Source organism: Arvicanthis niloticus, chromosome 9, assembly GCF_011762505.2.
Source record: "Arvicanthis niloticus isolate mArvNil1 chromosome 9, mArvNil1.pat.X, whole genome shotgun sequence".
Taxonomy (NCBI): Eukaryota; Metazoa; Chordata; class Mammalia; order Rodentia; family Muridae; genus Arvicanthis; species Arvicanthis niloticus.
In genome coordinates, this window is record NC_047666.1 from 65,738,366 (window position 1) to 65,760,352 (window position 21,987).

The 21,987-nt window shown below is 45.5% G+C and overlaps 1 protein-coding gene across 1 annotated transcript in view; it reads right to left on the minus strand.

Moving 5' to 3' along the window:
• The window catches only part of Tulp3 (TUB like protein 3), a 40,266-nt gene that overhangs the window by 15,645 nt on the left and 2,634 nt on the right, over nucleotides 1-21,987 (minus strand). Inside the window, exons 2-4 of the mRNA XM_034512448.2 lie at nucleotides 6,162-6,213; nucleotides 2,807-2,966; nucleotides 2,099-2,278 (exon numbers count right to left, since the gene is read on the minus strand). Of these exons, the coding sequence (XP_034368339.1) occupies nucleotides 2,099-2,278; nucleotides 2,807-2,966; nucleotides 6,162-6,213 (392 nt within the window). The remainder of the gene's footprint in view (nucleotides 1-2,098; nucleotides 2,279-2,806; nucleotides 2,967-6,161; nucleotides 6,214-21,987) is intronic.

Consider the following 21,987-nt stretch of genomic DNA (forward strand, 5'->3'; position numbering starts at 1 on the left):
TATTTTTGAGACAGGGTCTCATGTAGTCCAGGTTAGCCTTAAACTTGCTTTATAAGGCTCTGTCTTCCAAGTGGTGGGACTGCAAGCATGCGTCTCTACACATAGTTCTGTCAGTGCTGGGATCAAAGTCAGGGCTTCACACATGTTGGCAAACACTCCAGCAACTGAGGTGCACCCCTAGGCCACAAAGCCTGTCAGAATAAACCCATTTCTTTTCTTTCTTTTTCTTTCTTTCTTTCTTTCTTTTTTTTTCTTTTCTTTTCTTTTCTTTTATTTTTTTTTTTTTTTTTTTTTTGTTGTTGTTGTTGTTTTTTTTTCTCGAGACAGGGTTTCTCTGTGTATTCCTGGCTGTCCTGGACTCACTCTGTAGACCAGGCTAGCCTCGAACTCAGAGATTCACCTGCCTCTGCCTCCTGAGTGCTGAGGGCATGCACCACCACACTTGGCCCCTGTTTTCTTTTTGAAATTTTCTTTTAAAAATTACATTTTAATTTGTTTATTCAGTGGGAATTGTTTTTCTCCTTTTACCATGTGTGTCCTGGGAGTCAAACTCAGGTTGTTAGGTAGGCCAGAAAGTTACTCTGCCCACTGAGTCAACTCCTTGGCCCTCAGAACTTTTTTCTTTAAAATCAAAATTCATTTATTTCATTGATAGGTATGTGTATGGGGGACAATTTGTAGGAGCCGACTTTCTCCTCCCACTTCATGGAGCTCCGGATACTGAACTCTGGGGCTCAGGCTTGGCAGCAGGTGTCTTTAACTGCTAAGCTGGCTCACTGATGCTCAGGGCCTATTTTCTGAAAGATGAACATAGGAACCTGTGTCAGTATCCAGCTACTCTACCATGCTGCAGCCAACTCTCCGGACCCAGCTCCCTGGGGGAAGCTGGCAATGCAAGCACCTCACATCCGCCGTTCCTTACTGGCCTTCACGTTTCTCACTTGGAGGGCAGGTATATAGCATGGTGGTCAAGGTCTATGATCTTAGCATTCAAGAGGCTGAGATGGAGGACCTCAAGTAGAAAGCCAGCCTGGGTTACATAACAACACCCTGTCTAAAAGGAAAAGAAAAAAGAAAAAGAAAAAGAAACCAGGTTTTAAAGAAACAAAATTGCCAGGCAGTGGTGGCGCACACCTTTAATTCCAGCACTTGGGAGGCAGAGGCAGGCGGATTTCTGAGTTCGAGACCAACCTGGTCTACAGAGTGAGTTCCAGGATAGCCAGGGCTACACAGAGAAACCCTTTCTCAAAAACAGGGGATAAAAATTGGCAAAACCAGGCACTGTGAAATTGTTTTTAAGGAGAAAAAGAGATCTCAGGGGAACTTTGAAATGCAGAGTCCCTCTGTAACACCAGCGTCTAATGAAACGGGCTCTTGTCACAGAACTATAGTGTAGTGGACAAAGTGGTCAAGAGCAACTCTGCTAAAAAAAAAAAAAAAAAAAAAAGGTGTTGTGAGTGTCTATCCTTCAAGCTAAACTACTACCATCCTGGGGTGTTTAGCTGAACCCCCTTACAAAGGAGATCCAAGGTGGGCTGGCTGACTGTTTACAGTCCCTCACAGAGGGCTGGGGAGGGTCCTAAGACCCTTACCTGAGTAGCCAGTCTCTGTCTACCACCTGTTGTAATTGCAAGCCTTGGGGAGGCTAGCGGGGAAGGCTCCATCTGTGAGGCTAAGGGAAGTCCTCACGTCTGCTGGGTGAGGCTTTTAGGCTGAGCTCTGCTGGGGGAAAGCTCCCATTCCCAAGTAACCCCTCCCCCATGCTCTGTAAATAAACATGATTCCCACGGAGTGACCTCTGGTGGACCTGGCCCTCAGGTTGACACTGGCACCTTAGCAGGGGCTCCCCCAGAAAAGAATCCGAGCAACAGGCAGGAGTAGGCAATGGATAACTGTCAAAAGGAAAACTCCGTATAATAACGGCTGTGCTGCAGTCCATTACCTGTTTTCTCAGACAACAGCATGAGCAGCTACTGTTGCTGAGCAGCACCACTTCCATGTCAACGATGCTGGCACACAAAGCAAGCCTGGGCCACTTAGAATACAAGCCAGTGAGAGAAAGGAGAATTCCCGGTCTTAAGCTCAGCGCCACCCTCACCGTGTTTTTGGAGAATCTCCTGAAGGTCTGGCTTGGAGGCTGTCTCCACAGGGCTTGCCCCATCTGCACTTCCTTCGGTGCCGCCTTCTGCTGTGGTAGGGGAGCCCACTGAGAGAACTTGAGGCTTGCTTTCCAAATCCTGAGCCTCCGGCTTGAAGAACGCAGCTGGACCATCGATGCCTAGGAGCCCAGAGGAAGACAAAGGGTGAAAGTTAACCAGAATGAAGCTGGATGCTTTGGAGGGTGTGTTCATGGGGCTACCCAGACACCCCCGGCCTCCTCTTTCCTTAGCGTCACAAGCACGTTTCTCCAGGACTGGGACCCATTCTATTAACAGACTTGGCGACTCAAGCTGTCCTTCAGAACCTAGGACTTCGGCAAAGAGGTTGGGGGAATGGCTCAGCCTCAGAACCTTCATTCATTTGGAGAATTTTGAGAATTCATTCATTCATTCATTCATTCATTCAATTCAGAGAGAAGAATTCATTTTGTATTAAAATCAATAGTTCTGGAGTGAACTTAAACTTAAAGGCATCCTATAGGCTTTTTTTTTTCTCCCAAAGACCCAGAATGCGACTGTAAAGATTCTGAAGGTACTTCGGAAGGATGCTAATCCTGCCCCTGTGTAGCATCGCGGCATCCTCCTGCCTTATCGCGGGTCTATGCAAACTGAACTTAAGTCAGAGGCGGCACTGTCTAAATACACACCATGTAGGATGACATCGCTGCCCGGTGTCTGAGGGTCCACCAAAGGCGTGTGCTCCTCGCTACCCCTTGGCTTTAACCTTCGCAGCCTGGCTTCTGGGTTTGGCTGTACCATGAGTGGCTCAAGGCGCTTCTTTCTCTGCTTCTTCTCCAGCAGTGCCCTCTAGAGAGAAAATTTGGCATTACAACATGAGACCTACCCTTTTGGAATAGCTTAGACTGTTTTTTCTAGAACCCTCCCCCCCACCCTACTCCCACTAATCCTTCTAAACGCTACTGTGAATCACTTTTTTTCCCCACAAGAACTGGAAACACTCAGGCTGGGTGTGGTAACACTCAGGAAGGTTTTCTTTCTTTCTTTTTTTTAAGACGGAGTATTCCTATGTATCCTAGACTGATTTTCTAATCCTGCCCGGTCCTCCCAAATCCTGGGATTACAGGGATGCACCCCCAAGGCCAACCTTAGTTTTATATTCTTATTCCATTTACAAAATTCAAAATCAAATGACCTTGACAGAGGTGAGAAGAAAGAAAAGGCACCTGGAACATTCTGAGCAGAGAACAAAGGAGTCTGTGGGTAAAAGCACGATAAAGAGGCAGGGGTGGGGCAGGACATTTGCTTTGTGTTTTAGTTACTGTTGCAGGGCTAAACACCATGACCAAAAGCAACTTGGAGAGGAGAGGCTTAGTTTCCACTTACAGTCAAGTCAGGACAGGAAACTGGGGGCAAGAGCTAGAGTAGAGGCCTTGGAGGAAGGCTGTTTGCTGGCTTGCTCCTCAGGGCTGGCTCAGTTTTTTTCTCAGACACCCCAGGCTCACCATCCCAGGCATGGCACCACCCATAGTGGGCTGAATCTTTTCACACTAACCATCAATCATGAAAATCCCCCACACCCCAGGCTTGCCTACGGTCCAATCTGATGGGAGCCATTTCTCAATTGTTCCCTCCGATGACTCCAGCTTGTGTTGAGTTGTCAAAAAAACCAACCTACACACGTTGTATGTGCAAAGATGTGGTTACAGCGGTGGGGACTCTGAGTTTGCGGACCCTGGTTTAGTCTCCGCTACTCCTACTCCGGAGGCTGAAACAGGAGGATATCTTGATCCCAGGAGCTCATGCCCTGGTTGTTAAGTAAAGGTAAAGTTAACCAAACCAAACCAAACTAAACCAGTAGCAAGAAAAAGAAAGCAAGAGAGTCAGGCGAAAAGACATGAATGAAGGGTTAGGAGAAAAAGACTCCAGCACAATAGAAAGGAAAGCACTGTCACATACACTATTTTTTACATTATATTTATTTTGTGCTTAATGTTTTGCCTGAACGTATGTGTGTATGTGCTCCGGTCCATGCCTGGTGCCCACAGAATTCAGAGGGAGTCAGATCTGGGCCTGGAAATCTAGACAATCAGGGCTATACAGTGAGACCCTGGTTTGTTTGTTGTTTGTTTGTTTGTTTGGAGTTATGAACAGTTTAGCACTTTTAGTCATTAGGGAGATGAAATCTGAGATGCATTTCACACCCACTGAGATGCTAGGAGCCAATACTAAGTGCATGAAGACTGGAAGCCTCCTCCTACACTTGGGAGCATGAGATTAAATGCAGTAGATCAAGTGGCCATAATCCTCAGGTGTCCGTCCGTATGGGGAGATGGGAGGCAGGGACAGGGATTCTGTAGAAGCTCCGAGCCAGCTAACCTGGATGGCTAGATGGCTTGTGCCACCTACAGCCCTGTGAGGACTGAGACCCACAGGCTGTCCTATGACTTCCTCACACAAGAACAAACACACATCCATATAAACTTGGCATGAAATATCACAGTGCCCCATACATGTGTACAGTTATTATGTGTCAATCAAAAATGAATGTGCCTCTTATAGTCTGCCCTTGGATCTTATAATTAGTCCAGTAAAGGAAGTAAACACAGCTAGCCAGGGTGGAACATCCCTGCAATCCCAGCACTGGGGACGCAGGGGCAGGCCGATCTTTGTAGTCCGAGGCCAGTCAGGGCTTGCCATCCAATCCCCCATCCCAAGAAACTCGGCTGTTTCCCTTGTTGCTTCTCTGCCACGCTGTGATGTTACCTAGGGGGCTGCGCTGGCTGGTTCTATGTCAATTTGATATAAGCTAGAGTCATTTGGAAAGAGGGAGAAAATTGAGAAAATGCCTTTCTTTAAGATGCACCTTTAGACATGCCTATAGTGCACTTTCTACTGGCTGTAAGGTGAGTATGGCCATGCTGTTTATCCTAGTGATAGATAAACAGCATAAGTAGATAGAAACCTAAGACAGGGGCCCTCACCAAACACCAAACAGATGAAACTGTCAAAGCCTGCACTTCCGTGTCGAAAACTGTGAGCTAAGTAAGTTTCTTTTTAAAAACAATGTACCCAGTCTTGGGTATTCTGTTATAGCAACAAGAGACAGGCCAGTGCAACTTTTATTTCCTCATTTATTATCATTATTATTTTGGGTATATATTATATATTGAGATACGGTTTCCCTATGTTGTTGGGGGTCGGACTGTTGCTATGTATACAAATGCTTAATTATGAACCCCAACATCTGGCTGCTATCCAGACGAGAGCATCCTCACCAGCCTTTGTTGTGTAAACCTTACTCCCCAACTTAAAGTTATTGATTAATAAGAGCTAGAGCCTGTGATTGGGCAGTAGAGAGAGAGAAAGGCGGGACTTGAGAATTGAGTGATAGGTCTGGAGAGACCATAGGAGGTGGAGATAGGGAAGAAGTTGGAGAGAGGAGGAGGCTGCCAAGAGGCTGGATGGATCATGAGCACGTGGCCAGGAAAAATGCACCCCGAGGACAGGCTGATGGAGCAGAAGCAGCCCAGGGGAGACTCAAACAGCCAGTAACAAGGGACATACGGTTTGGATATAGGTGAGCATAGCACAGAACCTGCCCAATCTAGGCATACAGCTTGCAAATAAAATACCACAGTTTTTGTTTTTGTGTGTGTGTGTCTTTTATATGAGCTAGCTAAAATAAATAATTCTTTTTATACTACATTGCTCAGAGTGGCCTTGAACTCCCAGGATGCTGTCTCAACCTCTCTAGTGCTGGGATTCCCAGTTAGTGCTACCATGCCCAGCTACAACATCCTTCTAAGCCTTATAGCAGCTAGGAGATCTTCGTTGATGGTTAACAAAGCCAGTGTACTGCTACCATCTTCAAACGGCTCTGGTCTTGCCATAGCCTAGAGCTTTGGCCTAGCAACTGCTAAGTTCACACACTATTTAATGAGTAACTGTGAGTGACCCTGCCCCTCTGGTCCTTCTGTGAGACCGTGGAGGGACTTCAGCACGAGGCTGTGCAGTCCTCTGGGAGCCCCGCCCCCTCCTCACCTGATTGTCCAGCTTCAGCTGCCGAAGTCTCAGGGTCTCATCTTCAAAGGCACTGTTTCGAAAATAACAAAAAAGAAAGCACATAAAGACAAAATCGTTCTGAAAGCCTGCCTATTACTTCATTTTTTTTTCCATGCATGCATTCCCAGGGGCTAATTACAACCAATCCACTCTGCCTTAGTGGAAGTGTCCATTCCCAGGTATTGTCTACTCTCACTCAAGGGCATACCTACTACCACACAGGACCTCCCACTACCACACAGACCCGCCTACTACCACACAGACCCGCCCACTACCACAAAGGCCCGCCCACTACCACACAGGCTCTAAGGGCCCAGAGGAAATCAGAGTCCACAAAGGCTAAGAAAAAGATGCTGAGTTCGAGGCCAACCTGGTCTACAGAGTGAGTTCTAGGACAGCCATGGCTATACAGAGAAACACTGTCTCAAAAAAAAAAAAAAAAAAATGCTAACACAAACCCACGCTAAAGAGATTTTTCTTCCCCTCTCTGCCTTCTTTCTTCCCTCTTCCCTCTTTGTTTTGTGTTGGGGATGGTACCCAGGGCCTTGAGCCTGCCAAGCCTGTGCACTACGTCCTATCTGGCTCTTTCTCTTTGTTTTAAACTGTTTATCAAGTACTCAGCATGTTTCAAAACAACCTGGTCTATGTGTTGTGTGCGTGTCTTGTTTTGTTGATTCCTTAAAGCAACCCTCTGAATCAGGCCCCATTTTTCATGCTGAAGATGAAGAAACAGAGACTCAGGGAGTAATGCCCAAGTCTGACAACCAGAGCCTAAACTGAACCTAAAAATCAGGTTATTTTACTTTTTTTTGGAGCTACTTCTAAGAAAGAGAAACAGAATCTGGGTGTCACAGTTCCCAACCCAAGGTACTTAAGTTATTTTTCCTTGTTACCACCATGACCATGCTCACACCTGCAATGCCAGTATTGGGGCACAGGAGGAGGGGTAGCTAGGAGAACTGCCCTGATTTTGAGGACAGCCTGGGGCTTCTCCATGTCTCAAAATCAACAAGGTCTGGCATTAGTAATATTTGTTCCTCAGACAAGTACTAAGGAATCCCTAGACTGACACCATTGGAAGCCAAAAGAGGGCATCAGCTTCCTGGAGCTGGAGTTACAGGTGGTTGTGAACACCATGGGGGTGTTGGAAACTGAACTCAGGTCCTTTGGAAGAGCAGCCAGTGCTCTTTCCCCTAAACTATCTCTCTGGGCTCCCTTTTAACCCATCTGCCTGCTCATCCATCATCTACCTCATCCATCCATCATCTACCTCATCCATCCATCATCTACCTCATGCATCCATCATCTACCTCATCCATCCATTATCTACCTCATGCATCCATCATCTACCTCATCCATCAATCCATCATCTACCTCATCCATCCATCATCTACCTCATCCACCCATCATCTACCTCATCCATCCATCTATTATCTACCTCATGCATCCATCATCTACCTCATGCATCCATCATCTACCTCATCCATCCATCATCTACCTCATCCATCCACCATCTACCTCATCCATCCACCATCTACCTCATCCATCCATCCATCATCTACCTCATGCATCCATCATCTACCTCATCCACCCATCATCTACCTCATGCATCCATCATCTACCTCATCCATCCATCATCTACCTCATCCATCCATCATCTACCTCATCCATCCATCATCTACCTCATCCATCCATCATCTACCTCATCTATCCATCTATTATCTACCTCATGCATCCATCATCTACCTCATGCATCCATCATCTACCTCATCCATCCATCTATTATCTACCTCATGCATCCATCATCTACCTCATGCATCCATCATATACCTCATGCATCCATCATCTACCTCATCCATCCATCATCTACCTCATCCATCCATCATCTACCTCATGCATCCATCATCTACCTCATGCATCCATCATCTACCTCATCCATCCATCATCTACCTCATCCATCCATCATCTACCTCATCCACCCATCATCTACCTCATGCATCCATCATCTACCTCATGCATCCATCATCTACCTCATGCATCCATCATCTACCTCATCCATCCATCATCTACCTCATCCATCCATCATCTACCTCATCCATCCATCTATTATCTACCTCATGCATCCATCATCTACCTCATGCATCCATCATCTACCTCATGCATCCATCATCTACCTCATCCATCCACCATCTACCTCATGCATCCACCATCTACCTCATCCATCCATCCATCATCTACCTCATGCATCCATCATCTACCTCATGCATCCATCATCTACCTCATCCATCCATCATCTACCTCATCCACCCATCATCTACCTCATGCATCCATCATCTACCTCATCCATCCATCTATTATCTACCTCATCCATCCATCTATTATCTACCTCATGCATCCATCATCTACCTCATGCATCCATCATCTCCCTCATCCACCCATCATCTACCTCATGCATCCATCATCTACCTCATCCATCCATCATCTACCTCATCCATCCATCTATTATCTACCTCATCCATCCATCATCTACCTCATCCATCCATCTATTATCTACCTCATGCATCCATCATCTACCTCATGCATCCATCATCTACCTCATCCATCCATCATCTACCTCATCCATCCAACATCTACCTCATCCATCCATCATCTACCTGCCTATCTAACCTATCATCTCCTGCTTTGAAAAGGTCAGTCTAAACAAGTAATCTACCACTGAACCACACTCCCAATTCTGAGACAGACTTCTTGTTAGAAACAAACGACTAGGCGGTGGTGGAGGTGGTAGCTCACGCCTATAATCCCAGCACTGGACAGGCAGAGGCAGGCAGATCTCTTTGAGTTTGAGGCCAGACTGGTCTACAGCGTGAGTTCCAGGACAGCCAGGATTACACAGTAAGACCCTGTCTCAAAGACAAAACAGAACTGGCTATGGGTATAGCTCAGAGGTAGAAGGCTTCACACGTAAGGCTAAGGGTTCAATCCCACTAACTAAACAAAGGAACAAACAAAAAACCAAGGAGCACTCAGAAGAGCAGCTCCTCCTCCCAGGTGCAGCCCACTCCTGGTTCCCTGTGGGGTCCCTGTCATGTCTCCTGGTTCCCTGCATATCTCCTGAGATGTATCTATTTCCATCCTCACTTGCACACTCGTGAATCCTGTACTGGCTCCTCAACAGCTGCTTGAGGGTCTCAGACACATTACAGTGAGGAAACACAGGGAAGGAATGGTTAACCTGGCTACCAAATGTGAGAAATACACCTGAGTGAAGGGACAGTGACAGAGCTTAGGAGCGATAAATGACTTGGTGTGTGACAAGGAAATATTGGGATAGTTATGAGAAGGACAAAAGGGAGGGTTCAGTTCAAGATGACAGCTTTAATAAACTGTTTAAAATTATTCATTACACTTCTCTATTTATTTTGTGAGGGGCGGCATGCAGAGACAGAAGGATCTCTGGGAGTTAGAAGTCAGCCAAGTTCCAGGACTATAGTCAGCCAGGACTATAGAGAGACCCAGTCTCGAAAGAAAGGAAGGAAGGAAGGAAGGAAGGAAGGAAGGAAGGAAGGAAGGAAGATAGCAAAGCAATAGAAACATTCAAATGAGTGCAGTAGCACAAACCAACATCCCAGCACACTAAGAAGCATTCTATACATTTATCGTGCAAGGCCAGCCTCGGATATACTGTGGTTTATCTTGGGGAGGGGACTTCATTATTCTGTACGACGTTTCCATGACCATCAACCAATACATCCGGAAGATACCTGACCTGACCTGAGCAATCAGACTCCCTGTCTGTGATTTTGATATTGGATCTCGGGGATCCAGTTTAGTCCGGGCTGAGGACATTGAGACACCTCTAAGTGAGGCCAAGTGGTTCTACGACCATTCAGCAGCAAATGCAGGGTGTAAGAGACGGGCATTCTGGTCCTGCTCTGTATTCTCAACTACACTAAAATATGCACTAAAGGTGACTGTTACTTTGCACTTCCATAGTCACCAAGTCACCTGCAAATAACTGATGCCAGCAGAGACCAGCAGTAAGATGAGCAATGAGTGGAAGTCTGAAGAAAATGGAACACTTTAGGAAAGTAGATACAGCTCGTGTGTGCGTGTGTATGTGTGTGCACGCGTGCACAGGGTGGTACATGAACTTGTGCACGTGTGTGTCAAGGCCAGACAACATTTGGTCTCAGGAGCCTTTTGCCACTTCTCTGAAGCAGAGGGAAGAAAAAAAAAAAGAGAGAGAGAGAGAGAGTCTGCCTGCCAGGTAGAGTCAAGGCAGGCCAGGGTCTGTTGGCAGATTTCCCGGCCTGCTGAAGCATGGAATGATAAGACGAGATGCCTTGAGGCTCAGGGTGAGAGGCTGAAGATTCTATTGACCTTGGTGAAGAGAACAGGTAAGTTTTTGGATGGGAACAAATGTCTTATGTGTATATTTTAGCAAATTACTTCTGTTAGCTTGTGGCTTTGCTTCCCATGGTACTGTAGTCTAAGAAGGCTATGAGAAATACACTCGGGGCTGGTGTGGTAATGATCTGCAGCCCTCCCATACCTGTCTCTGGCATCTTTTTTCTATCTTTCCTATAATCATCCTCACTCCTCCCACCCCCTGAGGACTGTTCGACTTTGTAACTGGTTATCCTTTTCTATGACTCTCTTGCCATATTCCTTGAGTCAGACTCTCCTTCTGATCTCTGCAACTGTGCTGGCATTCAGCAATTTTCCTGACTCCTGTCCATATGTCATTCAAGATGTAGGCATGAGCATGGCCACTTGCAGACTTTTACATGGGTGCCAGGGGATTTGAACTCAGGTCCCCATACTTGAGCAGCAAGCACTCTTATCCACTGAGACATCTCGCCGAGCTTCAGAATCCAGACCAGGCTGCTGCTCAAGACAGAACACCTGCATCAGTCGTCCGCTCTCCCCAGTCAGACAGAAGCTGGTGAGCATCTTCTCAGCCAGCTACCTGAATCTCTAGCAAACAGATTCCCAGGTACTTAGTTTCTTATATTTTTGGTTGTGAGCCTAGCCTTTAATGGATGAGCCATCTCTCCAGCCCAGTACTTGGTTTTTTACTCTCCAAAGTAATCAACTTACATGGGCAGACTGAACAATCAGACATATCAAAGAACTAGAGTACACTGATACATTCTTTTCCTGTAGCCTGTTGGAGAATCAGAGTTAGCTCAAGGGCAGGCTACTCTGAAATCTGTAAGAAGAGGCCCCATCTCTGCTGCTTGGGCCTGAATCTCCTCCTCAGAGCCCCTGACTAACCATTGTCTTTCTGTGCACGCATGGCATTAATAACTCTGACAATAAACTTTTTTGTTTTCCAAGACAGTTTCTCAATGTAACCCTGGCTGTACTGGAACTTGCTCTTTAAACCAGGCTGGCCTTGAACACAGAGACTTGCCATCTCTGCCTCCCAAGTGCTGGGATCAAAGGTGGATAGCACCACTGCCTGGCAATAATAAACATTTTATTCCCAACAGCCCATTCCAGTGTGGCTCTGGATCCTACACTCTGTATTCTTTCCAGATACGACTCTTTAAATTCTCCTAATAATTCCTTCTTATCTTTTGAAACTTTCCATATGCTTCTCAAGTTGATGCAGCAAATGCTTTGTGTATCTCCAACCACTGATTCGGACTCTTATGTGGTGATCTCCTATACTCCACTCTCATTGCCAAGGAATTCTGTCATACATTATGTGAAATACTACAAGACATCTTTTAAAACGAATAATTTATTAAACAGCACATGGCTAGTTTCACTAACTTATGTTTATGACCGACATCTGTAAACTTGACCATGGGTGAACTGACAGGACATATAGATGAGACTTTCAGAAACAATTACTCTGGCGTGGAACAAAGGAACACACAAACAAAGCAAAGGTAACCTGGCAAGGCAATTTTCTTTTTGTAAAACGGGTGTATGTATGCCAGCAATCAGCCGGCAAGCACACCAGGTCAGATCGCTGGCCTCTGTCTTTATCCCTGATGTATTGGTGGAAGTCTGACTTCTGAGGTGGTCTGAACATGCTTGGCCTACAGGGGGTGGCACTGTTGGGAGGTGTGGCCTTGTTGGATATAGTATATCACTGTGGGGGGTGGGCTTTCAGAGACCCCGCCCCCCCCAGTTGCTTGCAAGACAGTCTTCTGTTTTCTTTCAGAACAAGATACAGAACTCTCAGCTCCTCCAGCACCATGCCTGCCTGGATGCTGTCATGCTTCCTGCCATGATGATAATGAACAAAACTTCTGGAATTGTAAGCCAGCCCCAATTCAAATGTTGTTCTTTTTAAGAGTTGCCTTGGTCATGGTGTCTCTTCACGCAAGAAGCAGGAGCAGATGCAGCAATGGAAGACAAGGAGGGTAGAACCAACAGAAGAGAAACTCCTTTTCAGACACAGCCCTGTTCTTTGTTTTCTTCTATAACTCTTTCAATTATCAAGAATTCTGAATGCCACACCTTGCTAAGGGAAGTAAGACAACAAATGTCAAACACAAAAGGCCTGTCAGGTCTCCAATATAAGGACACAGAATCCTGTAGCTGAGCTAAGGAAGCCTACAAAGAGGCAGCAACTGTAGCAGGGCCTCCTGTAAGGTTCCTGGGGAGCTGGCATAGAGATACAAACAACCTGCAGCAGGCCAGTATAAATAACCATGCCTGCTTCCTGCAGCCTCCATGTTGAGACTAAACACCGCATACTTCCTGGTGAATTGTTTTCTTACTAGGGGAGGAGGAGGCGGGAACAAACCAGCAACTAAACTCATAGATAAAACAGAAAAGACAAAAGCAATACATTAAACATGCAATCTGCCTTCCCTAGTCACGGCAAAACTAGTCTCCTTCAATGGTCATGCTGTCTGTCCGTCAATGTGCAGGAAAATCAGGCTTTCTTTTCCCAGGGTTCTCGCCAAGATGCTAAACACTTTTTTTTTTTTTTTTTTTTTTTGAGTTGTACTACATTTTGTATGTGTGTATATTTGGGCATGCATGCAATGGTGCATACTGGTGGTCAGACAACAGTTTCCAGTGCCCATGTGGCAGCCCCTAACCACCTGTAACACCAGTTCCAGGAGATCTGATGTCCTCTTCTGGGCCTCCCAGGGCATCAGGCACAAACGTGGGCAGAGACATACATGCAGGTAAAACACTTATATACATAGCAAAAGTAAATAAATCTTTAAAAATATCAATCACTAGGCCAGCCTGGTCTACAGAGTGAGTTCCAGGATAGCCAGGGCTACACAGAGAAACCTTGTCTCGAAAAACAAACAAACAAACAAACAAACAAAAATCTGCCGATCTTGATTCGTCAGTATGAGATTAGGAGCCCTGTATTGTGGTAAGGGCGGGTTTTAAACGTATTATTAAATCTAAACTTGGGGTGTTGCTAAATAACTCGGGGTTGGTCTTGTAAGGCCCACCAGGAAGGGAGAAACTCCCTCTCAACCCACGGGAATTCACGGCCACCCCAATAACTGCAAGACACCAAACTTGATGCAATTAACAGGAGGTATATTTGATTTCAATGTGTTGAGGCCGCACTTCAAGCCTGTCCTACGCAGAGGCAAGCAATGAAGTACGACCCCCACTTAGAGAAGAGATAGAGCTTTTAAAGGAAGAACCACAACCCAGGGAGATGAGGGGGGAAATCATGATTAAGTATCTATAGAAAGCACCTGTCCAGTGTTCAGCTTCCGTGACAGGTTCAAGAAACAGTCATGAGGAAATATCTCATAGAATCAAATCCTATCTAATTTATCTTGTGGTCAGTTCTGTTCCTGGTATCCAGGGTGCACAGGCACCCTAACTTGAACTCCCAGCTCAAACCCTATTTAATCTATCTTATGGTCAGTTTTTAGTTCCTGGTACCCATGGTGCACGGTCACGCTGACCTGAACTCTCAGCGCTGAACTCCTATCTTATCTATTTTGACTTGTGGATAGCTAGTTTCCTAGGACCCAGAGTGCAGAACAAGCTGATCTGCACTCTTGACTCCATCAGTGGAAGGTTTAAAATTTTTTAACTCTTTCAGTCTTTGATTAAATGACACTTGAGAGCTGACTGCTGTTGCACCTCCAATGCGCTACCTCTTTCCATTTTTCATAAAATTAATTTTTATATAAAATTATATCTTGCAAGACGGAACTCTTGAACTCAGCGATTATCAATCAAAATGGATTGTTTGCTTGCTTGCTTTGCTTTGTTGTTTTGAGACAGAATTTGCCCTGACTGTCCTGGAACTCACTTTGCAGACCGGGCTGGACAGGAACTCAAAGGTTTGCCTGCCTCTGCCTCTCAAATTGGGATTAAATCCCAACTGGGATAAAGGCATGCACCCTCACTGCCTAGGTTCAAATTATATTTTTTTCCTCTTTTCTTTGTTGAGAGTCATGTAACTTAGGCTAGCCTTGAAATTACTATGTAGCCAAGGCTTGAACTCCTGACTTTCCTACTTTTACCCCAAAGGTAGGGTTATAGGCAAGCACCCCAACATCCATCAAAACTTTTTTTCTTATATACCTATTATGATGGTTTCTGTGGTAATTCCCAGTCACATCCTAAAGTAAACAAATAGTGTGCTTAGTTTGATCTATGAAGTATTGGTTACATAACCTTGCTTATTACAGTATCCATACTAATATGCAAATTAGCGTAGTATGTTGGGCCTTGGATGAGGTAACTCCATTTAACCTGCCACCTTTAGTCATGTAACACACAGGAAGAGGGCGTGATTAACAAGTCTCCACCTCCAGAGATTTAAATATTAATGAATTATCTAAAGGCCAGGGGCGTAGCTAATTAAGTTATTCCCTCCCCCTCTTCCCCCTCCCTATAAAAGGCCAGGTGAGCCTGGCTTTGGGGGAAGCGCATACCATCTATACCCGCTCAACATGGCATGAACAATAAAAGCTTTGGAAAACCGGACTCCACGTGTCTTGTCGTCTGGTCTCGCCGCTAGATTCCCAGCTTTTGGAATCCTGGAACCTTGTCGATGCAGCCGCTGGCCCACCCACCGACAGCTGCATGAATGTGGGACCCTCCACAGCAGTGTGGGAAGCCCGCCACCGGACTCTTTCCCCCACATATGTACCTATGCAAATTAACTTTTATTTTTAAATGAGATTCTGTCATCTCTGTTGCTCAGGTTGATCTGGGCTTATAAAATCTTTCCCTCTAGACAATGCACTTGGAAGGCAGAGGCAGGACAACTGTCACATGTTTGAAAACCAGCTTGAAGTCTGCGTTAGCAGCCCAAGCAGTTGGAATTACAAATGAAATAACATAAAATTCACCTCGTCCAAATTCTAAATTTAGTTAACCTTGGAAAACTGTATTTTTATACATGCTGAGACACCATGAATAATCCTGACTAGAACAAAATATTGTCCCTGGGAAAAGACACATCAAGAATGAGACACTCCGGAAAAGCCTCCTTCTAAATAGTTCTCCCTCAACCAGGGAGAAACGCTAATATTCCAGAACCAGCTGTGTTCTCCTAGAGAGGCTGCCGCAAACTCGGGCGAACTTAACTGAAGCCAGAGACTGAAAATCCATCTCTTAAGAGGCCCAGTTAGCAGACTTAAGACTGGAAAGCAAACATTGCTTGGGGAAGAAGCAGCCAGTGAAAAGGGAGGGTTGGAAAGTGGTCTAAGCCTTCATACAACATAAGAACACAGCAAGGAATTTATTTAGAATGATTCCCTCTTGATTTGGCATGTCCCATACATGGAGCAGAAAAAAAAAAAAAAAACAAAAACAAAAAAACAAACAAACTTCATTTAAATGACCCACACAAATGTGTACCTTGGCTTTTCTGTGGGATCAGCACGGTGTTTTGTCAAGTCGTCCATATGGCCTTGAGCTCCTGGTCATCTCATTTCTACCTCAGATTACAGGCTGGGACTATAGGCGTGCACCACTCTACCTCCATCAGAATCGTCACTAATAATATATGACCTGACAGAAGCCAAAGCATCCCTCCCTGGGGAGCTGAAAACAGCTAGCACTTGGCACCAACAGGCAGTGTTCCCTTCGCCTGTTTCTTGGGTTACACCTCTCTCCAGCATGTTGTTTATTTTCCTTGTCGTTCTGGGGTAAAAATGAAAGTAGTCTTTTTGTGCTGAGAAGCCCAGATACATATTCTTGGGCTTGGTGTAGATCTCAGTGCCCAGAAGAACTGATACTTGGCAAGCCCAAGGCCCCGAGGCTCTCCAAATCGATACTTACTTGTTCATTGCCAAGATGTTTCTTAAACAGTTTGCTCTAAAAATAATTTAAATGTAATCAGTATCTGTTGTTAGCATTTATATGCACAAAACAACATTCAGAATATCTGCAGTAGCCGAGCTCGGTGGCTCACGCCTCATTCCAGCACTGAGGCGGCAATGGCAGGAATAACACAGAGTTTGAGGCAAGCCTAGGCTACTGTGTATGATACCATCTCAAAACCAAAACCCTGAAATATCTACATCATATGCTTTGATAATACAGGATAAAAAAAAAAAAAAGAATAGGAACCTACAGAACTCAAAAGCCTAAACTTCATTTATTTTTAAATGGTTTTTTCCTCTCTATATTTTATTCTTTTATAATTTCATACATGTATAAAATGAATGTATCTTAATTATATCTACCCCTAAATCCTACCTTCCACTCCCTCAGGCTCTTTAGAAGTTTGCGTTTGTGCGTGTGCGTGTGCGTGTGCGTGTGCGTGTGCGTGTGCATGTGCATGTGTGTAGATTCCCATGGAGACGGGAATAGGGCATCAGATTGCCCTGGAGATGAAATTACAGGGAGTCATGAGCCACCCAGTCTATAGGAGGCCCTCTAGAAAGAAGAGCAGCAGGTTTTCTTACCCAGTGAGACATCCCTCCAGCCCACCTAATGTCATTATAGCCCAGGATAGGAAATCGTTTACTTGATTTTTTTTTTTTAACTTTTTTGGTATGAGTATACATTGCGGGTGGGCACATGTGCCACAGCACACACATGGAGGTCAGAGGACAAATCATAGGAGTCTGGAGGATTAAATTCAAGTCCTCAGTCTTGGCAGCAAATATCCTTACCTCCCGGGTCATGTCATCAGCCCTGAGTTATATTTCTGACAACAGCATTGAATTATACAATCCTAGGTATAGCATAGACCCTCCCCTTTCCTTTTGGCTTTTTGAGATAAGGGTTCTCTCTGTAGCCCTGGCTATTCTGGAACTCGTTCTGTAGATCAAGCCGGCCTTGAACTCACAGAGATCTGGCTGTCTCTAACTCAGACAGTGTACACAACCACTATCTGGTTTCTGTCTTCTCCTTTCCCTGTTGTTGGTTATATTTATTGTTGAGACAGTCTCACTATATTATCCAAGCTTAAACTCCTGGGCTTCAGTTCTCTTGCCTCAGTGCCCTGTATGAAGGATACTGACAGGAACAAACAGGAACAAATAGGCCCGGCTTTCCAAGTCCCTCTCCATGAAGTGAAGTGACAACATCCACCCAGCTTTCTCCAAAGTGATAAAGCACACTCAGGTGGGCAACACTACTGTTGACCTCGAATCCTGACAGATCTCACCATTTTCAAAACACAGTTTAAGGCCTCGAGTGGTGGTGACCGCCTGTGGTGCCTGTGCTACAGAGGCTGAGGTGGGAGGATCTTGGGTTCAAGGCCAGCCTAGGCTAAAATGGTAGGAGCTGATCTAAGACAAAACAAAAGTACAGCTTAAGGCTGGGGATGTAGAGCAACTGGCAGAAGGCTTGCTTGCCTAGCACAAATGAAGCCCTGGGTTCAATACCCAGCACCCCTTAAAACCAGGTGTGGTGGTCAATCCTGTGACCCACATACACACTCAGCAGGTGTGGTGGTGTGGTCCTAGAACCCTCCCCCCTCAGCAGGTGGAAGGAAGATGATAGCAGTTCAAAAGAGCTAAGACTGTCATCCAATCAAAATGCCCCTCCCTACTTTTGCCTCCAGTTTTCTGGACACAGTGACTCACCATAAGAAACTTATACTAGGTTCCAATAGGATGGGCTTTATTCTAATTTCTCTGAAATTCACTGAAGTTTTCCCCTGCAAGGCTAGTTAATAAATAACAAGGATTTACATGTTCAGGGGTTTGTGTGAAATTCTTCTATAGTTGTCAATGGAAAGAACCTTAAAACTTGTCACTGTGATTCATATGCTAAAGATGTATCCTGCACATCGAGCTGGCTAAGAACTGCAGTCCCAGGAGGGAACTGGGGAAGCTGGGACAGATGGATCAGAAGTTCAAGACCAGGGCCAGGCAGGTGCTTGCTGTCAAGCCTGATAATGTGAGCTTAACCCTTGGGACCCAATGGTGGAAGGAGAGAAGAAATTCTCACAGGTTGTCCCCCAGCCTCCACTGCCCCCTTCCCCAGCCTCATCTACACAATGAGAGTCTCAGTCTCTCTCTCTCTCTCTCTTTCTCTCTCTCTCTTTCTCTCTCTCTCCCTCCCTCCCTCCCTCTCTCTACCTCTCTCACATACACACACACCTGCCCCTTACTCATGTTAAAAGTGGTTTTTAGAGTTTAGATTTATACTAAAAATCAAAATCATTATGTGCAGTCTTCATCATCCCTACTCCCCACCCCAACATCTGGGGCTGGAGAGACTTAAGAGGACCCAAGTTCAGTTCCCAGCACCTACATCAGGCAGTTAACTTCAGCTCCCAGGGGGATAGGACTCCTCTGACCTCCTCAGGCACTTGCACAAACATGTACATACACATAATTTAAAATAAAAAAAATCAATCCATCAAACAAACAAACAAAAACACAGGAAGAATGCCCAACCAGGCAGTGGACATTAAGTAGGACAGGAAATCACTCCTGGGGAACCCGAGCTGAAGTGGACAGCGGTCTCTACGGAAGTCTGGCTTGCCAGAGACCCACCTCCCTGTGGAGCTGCTCTCCAACAAGGGAATGAAGGAAATCATCTAGGCCTTCCAACCACCCAACACCTGCCTGGGAGGCAGCTTCAGCTCCTCCTCTGAAGAATTTAGCTCAAACATTCTCTCTGCTCCGATAAGAACAAACATTGACTTGTTCTTTCAGTGGGCAAATGGTAGGGTTTCCACAGGAAGGCCTGAGAAAGAAATTAACTGTTCTGCTTACAGCAAAGAACCCTGCCAAAAAAGAATTGTTATAGGATATTCTTTCCTGTCTAGGTTAGATGAGGCCTTCAACATAAAAAAAAAAAAAATTAAAAAACCCATATGCATGTTAGACACTATTAACAAGACTAGGGAAGGCCTAATTTCCAGGAATGTATGTCCTTCCTTCCTTCCTTCCTTCCTTCCTTCCTTCCTTCCTTCCTTCCTTCCTCTCTTTCTTGTTTTCATTCTATTTTATGTGCATGAGGGTTTTGACTGCATGTGTGTCTGTGGAGGCCAGAAGGAGGCACTGGATCCCTGGGAACTGGAGTTATGGAGGTTGTGCGCCACTATGTAGGTGCTGTGACCCAAACACACGTGGTCTGTAAGAGCAATATGTGCTCTTAACCAGGGTGTCACTCCTCTAGTGGGGGTGAGGGGGTCCTTTTAAGTCAGGGTCTCATGTAGCTCAAGCTGGCCTTGAGTCTGACTCCTGACTCTGTGTTTCTATTTCCCCAGTGTTAGGATTGCTCACCTTGCCCAGTTTCCCATCTTTCTCTCTTTCATTTTTTTCCCCCAAGACAGGGGTTCTGTGTATATATATCCCTGGCTGTCCTGGAACTCTCACTGTAGAACAGCTGGCCTTGAACTCAGAAATCAACCTGCTTCTGCCTCCTGAGTTTTGGGATCAAGGGTGTGTGCCACCCCAGCCTGGTTTCATTTTTATTTGTGTGGATGTGTGTGTGGATGTGTGTGTGTAGGTTTGCACAGACTTGTCCACAAGCAGAGGGCAAAAGGGACATCGGTGTCCACAGGCCACACCAAGCTTTCATATTTTATTTCCAAAGGGAAATCACACATAATGGTCTGGGTTAGGGCCTGTGTAGTCCTGGCTGTCCTGGAACTCACCACATAATCCAAGCTGACCTTAAATCTGCAGCTGTGCATGACCATACTGGGCAGACCAATACTTTCTTAGGCAATTCTGGATCACAAGGTCTTGACACACCTATTCTGTACTACGAACAAGCATACTTGTGGATAAGTGCTGCTGGGATCAAACCTACGGCCTCCAAAAGGCCAAGCAAACACTGTCCCTGAGCCATATGCCACGCCCCACCCCCCCACCCCAACTCCAGGATCACCAGCAAAGGTTCAGACAGCCTAAGCCTATCCTGAGCTGCTATCCGGGGGAATTAGCAGCACTAGCTGCCTAGGCTCAGCCAAGTTCCTGAGTGTGCTTTTACAGCCTGTCTCCAATTTTCAGATATAAAAAGTTAGGTGTTAGCCACTCAACTAAAGGCATTAATACCAGGGGATCTGTATTCAAGTCTTTCATCAAAAGCTTTTAAGTACAGGAACTGGAAAGATGGCTCAGCAGGCACTTCCCCTGTAGATCTGGTGACCTGAGTTCTGTCCCCAGACCCACTTAATGTGGAAGGAGAGAGCTGATTCCACAGCACTGGGTGGTTTTTTTTTTTTGTTGTTGTTGTTGGGTTTTTTTTTTTTGTTTTGTTTTGTTTTTGTTTTTTTTTTTGTTTGTTTGTTTTTGTTTTTTTGAGCTGGGTTATTTCTCCATATCCCTGGCAATACTGGAACTCACTATATAAGCCAGGCTGGCCTGAACTCACAGAGATCTTCCTGGCTCTGCCTCTCAAGTGCTGGGACTAAAAGGCATTCTAGCACCATGCCTGGCAATAATAAGTAACGTATACCTTTAATAAATGGGACCTCATAAAGCTGAAAAGCTTCTGTAAGGCAAAGGACACTGTCAAGAGGACAAAACAGCAGCCTACAGAATAAGATGTTCTTCATCCACTCCACATCTGACAGAGGGCTGATATCTAAAGTATATAAAGAACTCAAGAAACTGGACATAAACAAACCAAATAATCCAATTTTAAAATGGGGTAAAGATCTAAACATAATTTTGACAGAGCACTCTCTAATGGCTGAGAAGCACTTAAGGAAGTATTTGGCATCTTTACCCATCATGGAAACACACAGCAAACAACTCTGAGATTCCATCTTACACCTGTCAAAATGCCTAAGATCAAAAGCTCATGGTGGTGAGAATCTGGAGTAAGGGGCACACTCCTCCACTGACGGTGGGAGTGCAAACTTGTACATCCACTTTGGAAATGAGTTACACTGGTTATTTTCAGAAAATTGGGAATCGGTCAACCTCAAGACCAACCACCTCAGGACTTCTGAGTATATACCCAAAGGATGCTCAAACATGCCACAAGGACACTTGCTCAACTATGTTCATGGCTGCTTTATTTGGGGTGGGGGGTGGGGGCAGAAGGGTTGTTCTTGATGGGAGGGATGGGGACGGGAACAGGAGGGGTCAAGTTGGGGAGGATGGAGGGAGAGTACTAGGAGAGACAACTGGAATGGGGTGAGGAGTGACATCTCTGGGAGGAGCTACAAACCTAGTGTAATGGAAACTCCCAGGAATCTATGATGGTGACCTAGCTAAGACTCCTAACAATGGGGGATGTGGAGCCTGAACTGGCATCTCCAGTAACCAGGCAAGACTTCCAGTGGAGGGATGGGGACACCAAGCCAGCCACCAAGCCTTGGAGCGACCATTTGTCCTGCCTGTAGGATGTGCAGGGGTGAAGATGGAGCAGAGGTAGAGGGGATGGACAAGCAGTGACCAGTCCAGCCTGAGACCCA